This window comes from Pan paniscus, chromosome 20, assembly GCF_029289425.2.
Source record: "Pan paniscus chromosome 20, NHGRI_mPanPan1-v2.0_pri, whole genome shotgun sequence".
Classification (NCBI taxonomy): Eukaryota; Metazoa; Chordata; class Mammalia; order Primates; family Hominidae; genus Pan; species Pan paniscus.
This window is the reverse complement of record NC_073269.2, coordinates 47,724,758-47,738,542: the sequence shown is the minus strand read 5'-3', so window position 1 is coordinate 47,738,542 and position 13,785 is coordinate 47,724,758. Positions and strand designations below refer to the sequence as shown.

At 53.8% G+C, this 13,785-nt stretch overlaps 1 protein-coding gene across 4 annotated transcripts; it reads left to right on the top strand.

Moving 5' to 3' along the window:
* Positions 1-938: 938 nt before the first annotated feature.
* On the top strand, positions 939-8,979 carry CEACAM4 (CEA cell adhesion molecule 4). Of its 4 annotated transcripts, XM_003812449.6 has the most exons (7): positions 939-1,117; positions 2,041-2,400; positions 6,224-6,341; positions 7,365-7,417; positions 7,750-7,781; positions 8,282-8,323; positions 8,600-8,979. In XM_003812449.6, exons 1-7 carry the CDS (start codon positions 1,054-1,056, stop codon positions 8,663-8,665), a joined length of 735 nt encoding a protein of 244 aa, XP_003812497.1. In that variant the 5' UTR covers positions 939-1,053; the 3' UTR covers positions 8,666-8,979. The 4 variants fall into 4 exon arrangements, with proteins under 4 accessions (XP_003812497.1, XP_034801629.1, XP_008963101.1 ...); XM_034945738.4 differs by lacking the exon at positions 2,041-2,400; XM_008964853.5 differs by lacking the exon at positions 6,224-6,341.
* Positions 8,980-13,785: the final 4,806 nt, after the last annotated feature.

The following is a 13,785-nucleotide window of genomic DNA, read 5'->3' as shown; positions in this document are numbered from 1 at the left end:
AATGGATTCCCCTAGACAGGAACCTGGCTTTGCTAAGGAGGTGGAGGTGAAGCCTGGTTTCCATACTTTGCTCCAGCAGGCCCTTCCAGTCCCGCCCATGTGCCTGCTCTGTCTCTCCTGATCCTTCCTGGAGCCTCTGAGGATCCTGCTCTGCCAGGATTCTCTGCTCAGTTCTCCACTTTCTCCTGGTATCATGCATGGGGAAGGTACAGTGACAACAGGACAATCACCTTCACAGAGGACAGAGGCCACCCGGGATGGTAAGGGAGAACATGCACAGGCCCTAAGCCACAGCTCAGCCAACAGAAACGGAGAGGGAGGATCTCTCTGAATCCCTCCTCAAGGACAGCAGAACCCAGAGCCACCCACCTCCCTCCACCACAGTCCTCTCTTCCCAGGACATGCAGGACACCTCCCTCCACATCCAGGAGCTGGGGATCCTCCTGAGACCCCCAGGCCTGGATCTCTGTCCCTGGGTCAGAGGCAAGGCTGGTGACACTGGAGAGAGAGGACTGGTCCCCCCCGTAGTCGCCCCCCATTTTCTATCCCACAGAGCCACCTCTGTCACCTTCCTGCTGGGTATCATCTCACACTCCCTGAGTATTGGGGAGCATGAGGAGACCTGGGGGCCCAGCTGGGTCTCTGTGTCACAAAAGGAAACAGTTCCCCAAGTTTGGGAGACCCCAGAGTACCTCTGTTTGTGGTGACATTCCCAAAGGGTCAGTGCAGGGGTGACAAGTCACCCTCTCTGGGGACAGGGGACTCCACCAACCCTGATTCTCAAAGTGTGGTTAGGAAACTGTAATGTACACAGAAGAGAAAGGGGAAGGAGGGACAAAAAAGGCAGAAATGAGAGGGGAGGGGGCAGAGGGGTGACCTGGGAAGAGCCCCGCCTCTGCCCCTGGCCCTGGGAAGTGCTTCTGCCCGGGAGGAGGCTCAGCACAGAAGGAGGAAGGTCAGCAGCCCCGACAGCCGACAGTCACAGCAGCTCTGACAAGAGCGTTCCTGGAGCCCGAGCTCCTCTCCACAGAGGACAAGCAGGCAGCAGAGACCATGGGCCCCCCCTCAGCCGCTCCCCATGGAAGGCACAGGCCCTGGCAGGGGCTCCTGATCACAGGTGAGGGGAGGACTCTCTGGGAGTGGTGGGAAGAGGGAGCACAGAGACTGACTGGGGTCTCTTGGGTAGGAGGGGATAGAGGGCTTCTGGCTGGGGTCTCCTGGGGCTCTGAGAGGGGACTGAGGGCCTCTGTTGGAGGCTGGATAAGGGAGAGAACATCAGAGAGGGGCAGGGGTCACAACAGAAAAATCTCAGTGAACTGGAATTGGTAAAAGGCAGGAAAATCTCAAGTGTTCTCTCGTCCTGGTTAATCATCACTGGCCACTACATTTTGAAAAATGATAATAACTATACCAGATGACACTTCAAATAAAAACATAACCAGGGCATAAAACACTGCTCTTAGCCAACAACCTCAGACACTGGGAAATAAACCTCAGGACTTGGAGGCCCTGAGAATGCTCATGAACTCATCCACAGGAGTCTGCAGCCTGTGCCAGGCACTGGAGTGCAACCAAGATCACACAAGTCCCTGCCCTCAGAGAGCTCACGCTCTCATGGGGAGGAAGACAGACACCCAAAGAGATCTAGAATGTGAGGTCAGGTGCTGACAAGAGCCCTGGAGGGAACAGAGCAGGGAAAGGTCAGAAAGGGAAGACCCAGGGTCTCTAGAGGAGGTGTCAGGGGAGGGGTCTCCCAAAAACACCCTGATGTGAGCAGGATCTGAGGGCAGTGGGGAGGGAGCCATGCAGACCCCTGGGGAAGAAGATTCCACCAGGGAAATGCCAAGGTCCAAGGTGTTGAAGGAATGGGAGTCATGCTGCTGACCCAGTGGGACACACACACACACACACACACACACACACACACACACACACAATCCAAGGCTGAGGGATGAGGAGACCTGCTGAGGACCCAGGGCCTTATCTTTCCATCCCACTCCATAGGTCCCAGTATTGACTGATGCTGTCTTCACCTCCTAGCCTCACTTTTAACCTTCTGGGACCCGCCCACCACTGTCCAGTTCACTATTGAAGCCCTGCCGTCCAGTGCTGCAGAGGGAAAGGATGTTCTTCTACTGGCCTGCAATATTTCAGAAACTATTCAAGCCTATTATTGGCACAAGGGGAAAACGGCAGAAGGGAGCCCTCTCATTGCTGGTTATATAACAGACATTCAAGCAAATATCCCAGGGGCCGCATACAGTGGTCGAGAGACAGTATACCCCAATGGATCCCTGCTGTTTCAAAACATCACCCTGGAGGACGCAGGATCCTACACCCTACGAACCATAAATGCCAGTTACGACTCTGACCAAGCAACTGGCCAGCTCCACGTACACCGTGAGTGATTCCCCCATACCTCTGGGTGTTGGGGGTCAGTTCTGCTTCACACACATGAGATTGTCAGGCCTGGGCTGTGCCTGCATCCCCCTCTGCATTTTGTCCCGTGTTGAGATTTGGGCATTTAGTGCAGGACACACACATGGTAGGTAAACTTCAACAGATCATAATTCCTTTCCTGTATCCAGGCCCTGCAGACACTGATGGGGGGCGCGGGGGGCCTCAGCAGGGGGAGGTCAGTCTCAGCCAAGCACCCCATGCCCTCCCCATGAACCTGACCCTGAGAAAGACCCTGGAGAACTGGGTCAGGGCCTGGCCTGAGGGGGTCCTGGGAACCTCACAAAAGCTCAGCCTCAGGACTCCTGACTCCATGTGACCCCGGGAAGCCTGTGTCAGGGCTGGGGTGTGGTCTCCTGGGCAGGGCTTACTGGGAGCAAGGATTTACCAGCTGTCTGCGGGCTGTGGTTCCTGAAGCTTCTCACCAGTGAGGGCTCAGCTCCCAGAGTCTCATCTAGACAAGGACAGAGCCTACCACTTTCCCTGGGACTCAGCCTGGAGAGGGCAGGGGGACAGGATTACTAGGGCATTGGTCCCCTGAATGACGAGCTTAAGAGATGCCCTTGGGCAGTCAGTGGCCCAGGGGTAGGAACAGAGGGGAGAAAATGTTCCTGGCAGCTTCTTGTCCACCGGGGATCATGCCCAGGGGTGCTCTCCCATGGAGGCAAATAACAGATGCTGTTGATGTGAACACCTCCTCTGTGCCAAGCTTCATGTCAGGTCCTGTGAATAATTTAAAGTTCATTCACAGACAAAGTGGCAAGCCGCAGACCATTTTCCATTTACATATTGTATGGAGGGGAAACTGAGGCACAGAGAGATTACAGACACCGGCCATGGTGGGCAGATCGCAGCTGGCAGAGTCACATGAGGACTGTCTGCAGCTACTGCCACGTCCTCTCCTTCATCCCTGGTGCCTTACTAGGTGTCTGTGGACCTCAGAGCAGCCACTGGTTCGGATGTTTTCTTCTTAGGTGTCTACAGCTCAGAGGGGGAGATTCTGGTCTGGAGAGTTATGAGTAAATACAGAATTCATCAGTTTTTTCTTAACTAAATCACCTGCCTCAACAATCAGTCAGTGCTGGGGAAGTTCAGGCCTCCTCGCTCAGGTCCACACCCCGCATCTCTGGACATGAAATCGTGTGTTTCCTGATGTGTGGGCATCATTCCAACGGGAGGATAAAGGGGAGGACTTTGCTTTCTCTCCCCATTCACACCCTGCACCAGCCAGGGCCCAGTGTGAGACACATACTCCGTAGTTCTCTCATGAAGGAGGGAGGGAATGAATGAGGGAATGGTCTATAACCTCTTCAGAGACAGAGACCTGGATACAAGATCCTAAGAGGTTCTGGGCCCAACATGAGACACACACTCTGTAGTTCTCTTATGAAGGAGGGAGGGATTGAATGTAGGAATGATCTATAACCTCTTCAGAGACAGAGACCTGGATACAAGATCCTAGGAGGTTCTGGCCACACCTGTTTTCTGTCCCTCTAGGGCCTAAGACCCATGTCCCATTCATCTGGCCTGTTTCTCCTAAATCTGCCCCTGGGAGCTGAGTCTCAACTGACCCTGGGGCTGCAGGGCTGTGGGAAGGTTTTCAGGGGAGGGATCAGGCTTGCGGGTAGCCCCACACGTTTGCCTTACACCCTGGAGCTCTACCTGGTTCTCACTATGAATATCCCATAATAATCCCCCCATCCTTTCTGGGGAGTAGAAAAAAAGTAAACATTTAAAAATGTGCCAGAGCATCTGTTCTTCTTAGCAAGTTCAGATAGTTATTAGTTAGCAGGAATAAATCATTATTTTACCAGAGCCTCACCTGCTGGGGGTTTATGGGAGCCTAACTGACCGAGGGGGGTGGGAAATATCCAACTCCAGCCCCCTCTAGCCATCATGTCCCACCTAAAGGAGAGAAAAAACTGAGAGGCACTTGTGACATTCACAGCCCAGGGCACAGACTCTATCCAGGACCACAGAACCCCTCCCTCCCCACACTCACCACTGCATCACTGAACGCCTGCTCACCCAAGTTCCTGTTGCCCAGTACATCATGTCCTGGCTTTCAACAAAAACTACAAGACAGACTAGAGGCAAAAAAAAAAAAAAAAAAAAAAATGCAGTTCGAAAGACAGAACAAGCATCAGAACCAGATGCAGATGTGGCAGGGATGTGGCAGGGATGTTGAAATTATCAGACCAGGAATTTAAAACAACTCTGGGGCCGGGAGCGGTGGCTCACGCCTGTAATCCCAGCACTTTGGGAGGCCGAGGCAGGTGGATCACCTGAGGTCAGGAGTTCGATACCAGCCTGGCCAACATGGCAAAACCCCGTCTCTACTAAAAATACAAAAAATTAGGCAGGCATGGTGGTGGGCGCCTGTAATCCTAGATACTCGGAAGGCTGAGGCAGGAGAATTGCTTGAACCTGGGAGGCGGAGGTTGCGGTGAGCCGAAATTGTGCCACTACACCCCGGCCTGGGCAACAGAGCGAGATTCCGTCTCTAAAACAAACAAACAAACAAACAAAAAACAATACTGGCTAATATGCTAAAGGCTGCAATGGAAAGCATAGACAATGTGCAGAACAGACGGGTGCTGTGAGCAGAGAGATGGATAGGCTAAGAAAGAATAACAACAACTACTATATATATATATATATATATATATATATATATATATATATGCTAGAGATCAAACTTACTGTAACACCTGGATCTCAGGGTGGTTGTGAGGATGTTTATTAGAAGATTAAAGAGATTAAAGCAGAGTTATACACAGGGTGAGAGCTCAGTTGATGCTATCAACTAGTATTCTTATTTTTTTGATGTTGTTATTAGCAATAAAATCAGGAACAATGCAGTAAAAATTTGGTTTTATCATGTACGAGTTCTGTGACCTTCTTTGACTTACTGAGGCACTGTAAGTCTCAGATTCTAACTCTGCAGATGGGAGTGAAGCCCCCCTCCCTCAAGGTGATGTGAGGATGAGAGGAGCTGTAGGTAGGTTGGTGCCCACTGTGCCTGGCACATGGAAGGCCCCTGAAAATAGTCAATGAACATCATCCCCGCTCATCAGCATGGAGTTGACAGTGAGGGCTCGCTCTCTGTGACAATCATGGAATGGAAAAGAAGTAACAAGGGGAAGACTGGGCGCAGTGGCTTGTGCCTGTAATCCCAGCACTTTGGGAGGCTGAGGCGGGCAGATCATCTGAGGTCAGGAGTTCAAGACCAGCCTGGACAACATGGCGAAATTTCATCTCTACTAAAAATATAAAAATTAGCCTGGCATGGTGGCACAAACCTGTAATCCCAGCTACTTGGGAGGCTGAGGCAAGAGAATCGCTTGAACTTGGGAGATGGAGGTTGCAGTGAGCCGAGACTGCGTCAGTGCACTCCAGCCTGGGTGACAGAGCAAGACTCCACCAAAAAAAAAAAAAAAGAAAGAAAGAAAAAGAAAAAAGCAACAGAGGGAAGAGGTGTGACATGAGAGGAGGAAGGGATTTAAAGGTATAGGAGCAGGGTGAGGTGCAAGCATCTGTGGGAGAATGTAGGAGTTGGTACATCCCAGTGTGTCAAGTCTGAGACACAGAAAATGGTGCAACCGTGGAGAGCAAGGGAGTCAGCTATGAGGACAGCCCAACAGACCACACTCAGGCTCTGGAGCATTTCCTTCCTCCCTGACTATGCCCCTGCCCTGCAATGCCCCTTATGGTTTCCCTTGGAGCAGACTTGGGCCTCGTCCCCTTTGCCTTCCCCTTTCTGCAGAAAACAACGTCCCAGGCCTTCCTGTGGGGGCCGTCGCTGGCATCGTGACTGGGGTCCTGGTTGGGGTGGCTCTGGTGGCCGCCCTGGTGTGTTTTCTGCTCCTCTCCAGGACTGGAAGGTACCGCAGCTTTTCCCCAGCCTCCTCCCACCCCCTAGGCTGACCCCAGTCCAGGAGGAGGGAGACCCCGCCCTGTATTCAGGGCCAGGCTTTCCGCATCCTCCCAAGGAATCCTTCCCTCTCATTCCATGGCTCCTCCCTTGCCAGCTGCTGATCCTAGGCTGCCTCCTCCTTTATGAATGTGGCACAATTAAGGTTGCACCCCTGAATGCTGTCCTAGTTCCCTAACACAGCAAAGCCACAGCTGCCTGGAGGGAGGAAGGGAGGGAGGGAGGGAGGCAGATAGGACGGGAGTGCTCAGAACCTGGTACCTTCTGCTGTTCATTGAATTTACCTACCCAGTGAGGAGGGATTTGCAGGCTTGAGATCCATGGTGGGGGTCCTGGGCATGGTCATGCAGTGGGGAGTGGCAAAGCCTGGACAGGCTGGCTGGGGTCAGCACCCCATCATGATTGATGGCCCTGAGGTGTGAGACGGGAGAACCTGGACCTCAGGACCTGCTGTCCTTTATGTCTCTTGCCAAGGGGTGGAGAGAGAGAGGACAAGGCCATTGCCCCATTTCAGCATCTCCAGGCCTGAAAGGAGGATCTGGCCATGGCAGGGATACTGAGTTCTGGGAGAATATGATACATGCTCCTTGCCTCCCCATGCCCCCAGCTCCCCCAGTGTCCTGCACACACAGCCGGTCCTGCTTTCCCTCTGGGGCCTTGACCCTTCCTCTCAGGCAAACGCAGGTGGTCTGATTCCCTCCCTGAGTCCTCAGTCCCTTTCCTGCATCCCTGGGTCAATGTTCTCCTGACCTGGCATCTGCCTGGGGGGTCCTTCCTCTCTGGCCAGGACAGACGTGACTGCTTAAGGCCTATCCTCAGCTCCCCGTCCTCGGCCACTCCTACCATGAAACTGATGGAGACAGGAGGCCTTCACTCCAGTCCTTGAAAATGGAGTCCCTTCCTTGTCCTTTATTCTGCCCCTAAACCTGTGATTTCTCCCTGCACCCTCATGAATAATCCTGACCTTTCCTAGGGCCAGCATCCAGCGTGACCTCAGGGAGCAGCCGCCCCCAGCCTCCACCCCCGGTGAGTGTCCCTTCAGCCCAGGTGTGGGAGCCCCTAGGCCTGCCCTACGGTGTCCACTCCTGCCAGTCACCCCCTGGGGGCCTCTGACCCTTTCTTTGGGGCTGCAAGGAGGATATCAGGAAACATGACACAGGGGACCCCGACTGTCTTGGTCAGACTGATCTGTGGGCTCTGGGTCGTGGGTCACCTCCTCGACCTCAGCTGCTCAGGTCTCCCCTGGGAAGAGGCTCCCTCTCCCTGATTCTCTGGGAGCTGAGGACCCCCACACCCTCCTGCAGGAGGGGCCCAGGCTCTCCTCCCACCCTGCTGCTCACTCCTGTCTCTGTCCCCAGGCCATGGTCCCTCTCACAGATCCACCTTCTCGGTAAGCCTGTTCCCTCCCCAGCCCTTTTCTACTGGGGTCCCAACAGTGCAGGCTCAGGGCAGGGGGACCATCAACCCCACAGCACAGCACTGACCCACCTTTCCCCAGAACAGTCAGGTCAAAGTGAGTGCCTCCGGCCAGGATCCGGGCCTCTCTACAGGGCCAGGACCACCCTCGCCATGTGCTCACCCCTCCCCGGGACCCTGTATCACCTGAGGAGAACCCTGGAGTCCGGCAGGTACAGAGTGGACACTGGGAGCATCAGTCAGAGGCCCACGTTAACAAGGGTGCGGGGTGGGCCCAGCCAGGACAGGGGTCAGGGTGCTGTGTCCACACTGGGAGGCTGAGCTCAGGGGCAGAGCTGGTCACTCCTGAGGGGAAATGAGTGGAAGTGGAGGCAGGGAAGTAAGTCCTGGCCAATCAGAGACAGGAATCTTCCAGGCTGGGCTTCCGTGACCCTCCCTCCCTGTCCCCTGACATCTCCTCTCTCCCCTGCCCAGGCCCCTCTACCCAGCCCCAGAACAGCCACTCCCATCTATGAGGTGAGTGTGGGCCATGGATGTTATGGTCCCGCAGGCTCCAGGGGACCCAGGATCTGCCCCCACCAGCACCTGGCTGAGCTCTGAGATTCAGGAAAATGCAGTGAAAATGAGAACAGGGGGTGGTGAGCAGAGGAGGGAGGGGCCTGGGAACAGGGACCCCCTGAGCACAGCCAGGTTCAGCCCCAGAGCAGCCCTGGGTGGGCCCAGAGCCTGGGAGATGCCAGACACTGTTCTGAGAAGGCTACAGGGGTTGAGGCCTCTTCTCTGTTTTTACAGGAATTGCTATACTCTGACGCAAACGTTTACTGCCGGATCGACCACAAAGCAGATGTGGTCTCTTAGGTTCCTCTGGGAGCTGCTCCTGTGGGTTGATGGAGCGTCCCCGAAGCTCCCAGCCCTGGGGACGGGAAAGACATGAAGCCTGAGCCAGAGAACCAGCTCTGAGTCCTGAGGAGACACAGGCCTGGGGACAGGGAGGGATGGGGGTCTCTGCTGAATATCTGGAGACCCCTACAGACTGCCCTGGGCTCTGGGTGGGCCAAGGCAAAGGCTTCCCATCACCACAGGAAGCAGGGGCTTGCAGGGAAAGTGAATGGGCCTATGGCCCACCCGGGGTCACCAGGAAAGGATCTGAATAAAGAGGACCCTTCCTCTCATTGGCTCTTTTTCTGCTCGTGGGAACTTAGCAGAAACTCACCTGAAACTCCGTGTCCATTCTCTCCCGGGTCACACAGGGAAAATATCTCCACCTTGTCTCAACCGCAGTCTCTCTTCCCTGGGAGGCAGAAATAGGGGGTTGGGAGTCAGGCTGGGGTGGGCCCTACACAGGAAAGGGCAAGATTCACATGAGCCCTGCCCAGCCAGCCGAGCGCTCAGCTGTCCTCACACTACCCCAGGGACCAAGGCCATGCACAGCCCCAGCCTGGGTCCCTCTGTGAATGCATGTGGGGTCTCAGGAGCACAGAAGATGGGGCCATCTGATGTCCACAAAAGGTGAGCAATGCGGGAGCAACCATGGGTGATATAGGTTGCGGCTGTGGCGCCTATGCAGCCTCCAGTGTCCTAACCCCTCCTGCCCTCTTCACCCAGGCCCTGGAGGCCCAGTCTATCACTGTCCTCCACAAATGAACTTGCCTGTCCCCAAATCCAGGATCCTGTGTGCTTATCCCTGGCCACTAGGTTCTCCTCTGTCCCAGTGGCTACTGCTCAGGACATCTTTATCCCTGGTGGGGCACAGAGAGGGGCTGTCAGAGCAACCAAGATTAATACAGACGCATAATTCAGTCCTTGAGCACTACCCAGGACTCTGGCCCCTCATTGCTCATCAGTTCCCACTTTACCCCCTGGCGTGGATCTCACTGAGCAAGCCAACTCTTTACACAGGAGCATCCAGGTCAGAGGTGCAGGACTCCCCCATCTAAAGCTCATGCAGGCTCCCATGGAGATGGGACAACCTGTCTGCTCCTCTCCCTGGCCCACAGCCCAATCTCGCCTGCAGCTCCTCCACACACCTGGGACAGCAGTTCTCAGCCCTTCCCTGAGGGCCCCTGGAAGGGTGATGATCTCATGTAGGTTCACTTGAACCAGGTGCCACCTTCCCACAAGTGAGCTGGTGCCTGCAGTAAAGCACAGAGCCACAGTTCCCAAGAGTGTTCTGCCACTGCCACAGGTTGTTCGTCCTGAGATGAGAGGTAAGAAAACAACCCGCAATGGGTTGTTTTATATCGGGATTTGCATCGGGATTTAGCTCTAAATGACCCCTGATCCCACCTGCACACAGCGTCAGATGAGACAAGGTGAGGCCTCTTTAGTTTTCTGTTGAGGCTGTGACAAATTACCACAAGCTTAGTGACATAGAAACCTGAACCAAAGTGCCCACATGGCTGTGTTCTTTCTAGAGGCTCCAGGGAAGAGTGCATTTCCTCTCCTTTTCCACCTCCTAGAGGCCTCCTGCAACCTTGGCTGTGTCCTCTTTCTCCATCTTCAAAGCCAGCAGCACAGCATCTTGAAACTGTTCTGTGCCCGGCTTCCATCCCCACATCTCCACCTCCTCCCACCTCCCTCTCTCACTTAAAAGGAAGGAGCCTTGTGGTTATTTTGGACGCACATGGGATAAACCACAACAACCTCCCCATCTCATGATCCTTCCTTTAATCTGTAAAGTGTCCTTTACCACGTGACATGTCCACAGATCTGGGGATGAGGATGTACACATCTTTGAGAGGCCCTTGTTCTGTCCATCACTCCTCTCAAGGCCATCTTCTCATCATCGTTCACTACAAACTACACATGGGCACCTGGATGGGGTCATCCTGACTGTGGCGTCAGTTCCTGCATTAACGTCCCCAGCACCCTCCAGATCCTGAGAGAGGGAGACGGAGGGCTCTCCATGCCCCTAGTACCTCTCCACCTTCTTCTTGGTGACATGCTTAGTTGCTAAGAATAACAGAGAGCAGAGGTGACTGAAAGGTCACAACTCACCGGCCCTTCAATAGTTCGTGGACATCAGCACCACGGACAGTGACCCAGTGAGGCTAATTTCCAGGTGGCAGCAGGGCGCATGCAGATAGGAGGGAATTGCAGGAAAAGCTGCCCATTCTATTCTATATGAGAAAGAGTGTAAGAAAGAGGAAGCTATTACAGGGATAATGCTATTCTTTTCTAATCCATAAATTGCGAAACCTTTGCATGTCTGGATATCATGGTTTTTAGCACATCTGCTGCCACTCCCTGCAGGGCTGATTGCTGCATCCAGGATGTGGTCTCTTGGGGGGCTGACAGCCTGCTTTGGCCTCATGGTGAGTCTCCCTGCCCCTGACACTCAGGCCACTGTCTCTGCCTACAACATGATGGGAACCTTCCATGATTAACGTCTGATTCTCTGTGCCTGACCTTTGAAGCACATCCATCACTCAGCCTGGAGCATCCGCTGAGCTCAACATCCTGCTCCTCCATCCCCAGCTGAGCCCTTGAGGAGATGCTTGAGAGGATCTCCTGGGCTCCTCTGTCAGCTCCTCCAGGCTGAGCCTTGTGCTTGGTGTCAGAGGCCTTTGCCATCTGCTTGTTCTTTCCATAGGCAAATAATCCTCCTCAGGGACAAGTGGGGCCTGAAGATCTGTCTGAATAACTATCTATCTATCTATCTATCTATCTATCTATCTATCTATCTATCTATATGTATGTATATATGAGAATGCTTTATTAGGCAAAACTGCATACTATGAACATGCTTTAAAATGCAACAGGATGAGATGTGAAGACATAAAGAACAAGTGTGTAGTGACACATGGCTATCAGAACACACTGAAGCATCCACACCGCGGCCGAGAGCAGTGGTTCACGCCTGTAGTCCCAGCACTTTTGGAGGCTGAGGCAGGCAGATCACTTGAGGACAGGTGTTCAAGACCAGCCTGACCAACATGGTGAAACCCCATCTCTACTAAAAATACAAAAAATTTAGCCGGGCCTGGTGGCTCATGCCTGTAGTCCTGGCTGTTCGGGAGGCTGAGGCAGGAGAATTGCTTGAACCTGGGAGACACAGGTTGCAGTGAGCTGAGATCGCACCACTGCACTCCAGCCTGGGAGATAGAGTGAGGCTCCATCTAAAAACAAAACAAAACAAAACAAAAAGAATCCACACTGCTTCCCCGCTTCACTTTACCCAGAAAAGGAATGTTCTAGGCCACTTCCTCTTCAGCACACATCCCCAGGGAACTAAAATAGGTTCACAGTCACCCCCATCTTCCTCATTCCCATCACCTCTTACCCACAGAGGCATCTCTGGTCCTACAGACCCAGCCCTGCCTTCAAGAGGCACAGGTCCAACCCATCCAGTGTCCCTGCTAGTCACACACAGCACTCAGGGTACACTGGAGGGCTTCTGTGCCTTGGATGGGAACAAACCCCACCTCACATTCTCACACCTGAGAAGCCACCAGGGTCCTCTCTGTCCTGTCCTCACACTCAATGTCTGTCCTGGGCCACCCTTGTCATCTCTCCTGGAAATAGGCGTGGCTCCTCACAGGTAGGATTGAGGCTTTGTCTTTTCAGGAGTCCCTCCCACTCTGAGCACATGAAACTGCTCAGCTCCATGCAACCCTCTCTCACCAGGGGCCTTGTTCTCTGGGTCCCTGAATACCTGGGTCCATGCCATGTACATTTTAAGAAAAATGACAGTGACTCTGGCCCTGACATCCTCACCCAAGGCACGTGTCTGACAAGAATCACCAGGTGAGATACCTGTGGCTCCACACACCTGAGGCTTCACTGCGCAGGGGTGTCCTCATCCCTCTCCTCCCACCCCTAGGGACAGTAAGCACCACAGGCTGCCTTGGACCACCTGCTCCCCCTCCCAGACACAGCCTCAGATCTATACTGACGTGCTACATGGAGAGGCTCTGATGAACAGCAGGTATTAGGAAATCCCACCGAACCAGGTGCCACTTGCGGCCCCACTCCTCCTCATATCTGTGACTGGGACAGACACACGTAACACACCTCTGCTCACCGCCCAGCCCCCAAGGTCAATCACAGTCTGCTTCTCCCCTAGATCCACTGCTTCCCACGTCTTCCCTCCTCAGCTGTATCCTGGGTGGCCTCCTTGCTGTTCTTGGTCCCCAGAGGCAGGTTCCAACCTTTGTGATGTTGCCTGCAATGCCCACCCTTTCCCTTCCCCTTCCCCTTCCCTTTTCCCCTCCTCTTTCCTCTCCCCTTCCCCTCCCCACCCCTGTCCCTTCGTCTTCCCTTGTCTTCCCTTCCCTTCCCTATAAAGCCAAACATACCCATCCACCTACCTTGTGGTCAAAGTCATCAGCCTCCTGCTCCACTCAGTGTTCTCTGACCCTGCATATGGAGGTGCTGGCCCCTCCTAGAACACCCACCACTTACTGTCAGTCTTGAGTGGTAATCACAGGTTTTGCAGGGGTTGCCTGTGTTCAGGTGTGTCACCTGTGGAACCAGAACTCTTGGAAGGACTGGCAGAGGGAGCTGCTTAGGATATCTCAGGGCTCCTGGCATCTGGTCTACCACAGGGCTATTAACAACAGCACTTAGGGACAAGGTGGAGGATGGACAGTTAAGAGGGTAAATATGGATGATGTGTGGGCAAAGAATAGGACACAGGAACACATGCAGTACTCAAATAATTATGCCAAGAAAGGTGAGGACATGGAGATGGACATTCCCATATACTTCTGATGGGACTGCAGTTCAGTCCCTACAGCAACATTGACCTCATCATGTTTAACGCGCACACGCTCTGACCACTATCCTACTTCTGAAGGCCTCCCTGTGCTGTGAGCTCTGAGAAGGCCAAGCTTGCCTGTTCTGTCTCTGCTAAAGCCAGAGACCAGCCAATAGCCCAGCACAGGGTACTTCATAAATACATGTTGAAGGAATGAGCTCCAGGAACAGTACTCCACATGGTAGAGATGTGTGTATGAGGATGTTCACTGCAGAAGGTC

Excerpts from the sequence above, each read along its gene's own strand:
- CEACAM4 (XM_008964850.5), top strand. The coding sequence starts at position 1,054 with ATGGGCCCCCCCTCAGCCGCTCCCCATGGAAGGCACAGGCCCTGGCAG. Across the intron at positions 6,342-7,364 it reads CTCCTCTCCAGGACTGGAAG|GGCCAGCATCCAGCGTGACC; the intron begins GTACCGCAGCTT and ends GACCTTTCCTAG. Across the intron at positions 7,418-7,749 it reads GCCCCCAGCCTCCACCCCCG|GCCATGGTCCCTCTCACAGA; the intron begins GTGAGTGTCCCT and ends CTCTGTCCCCAG.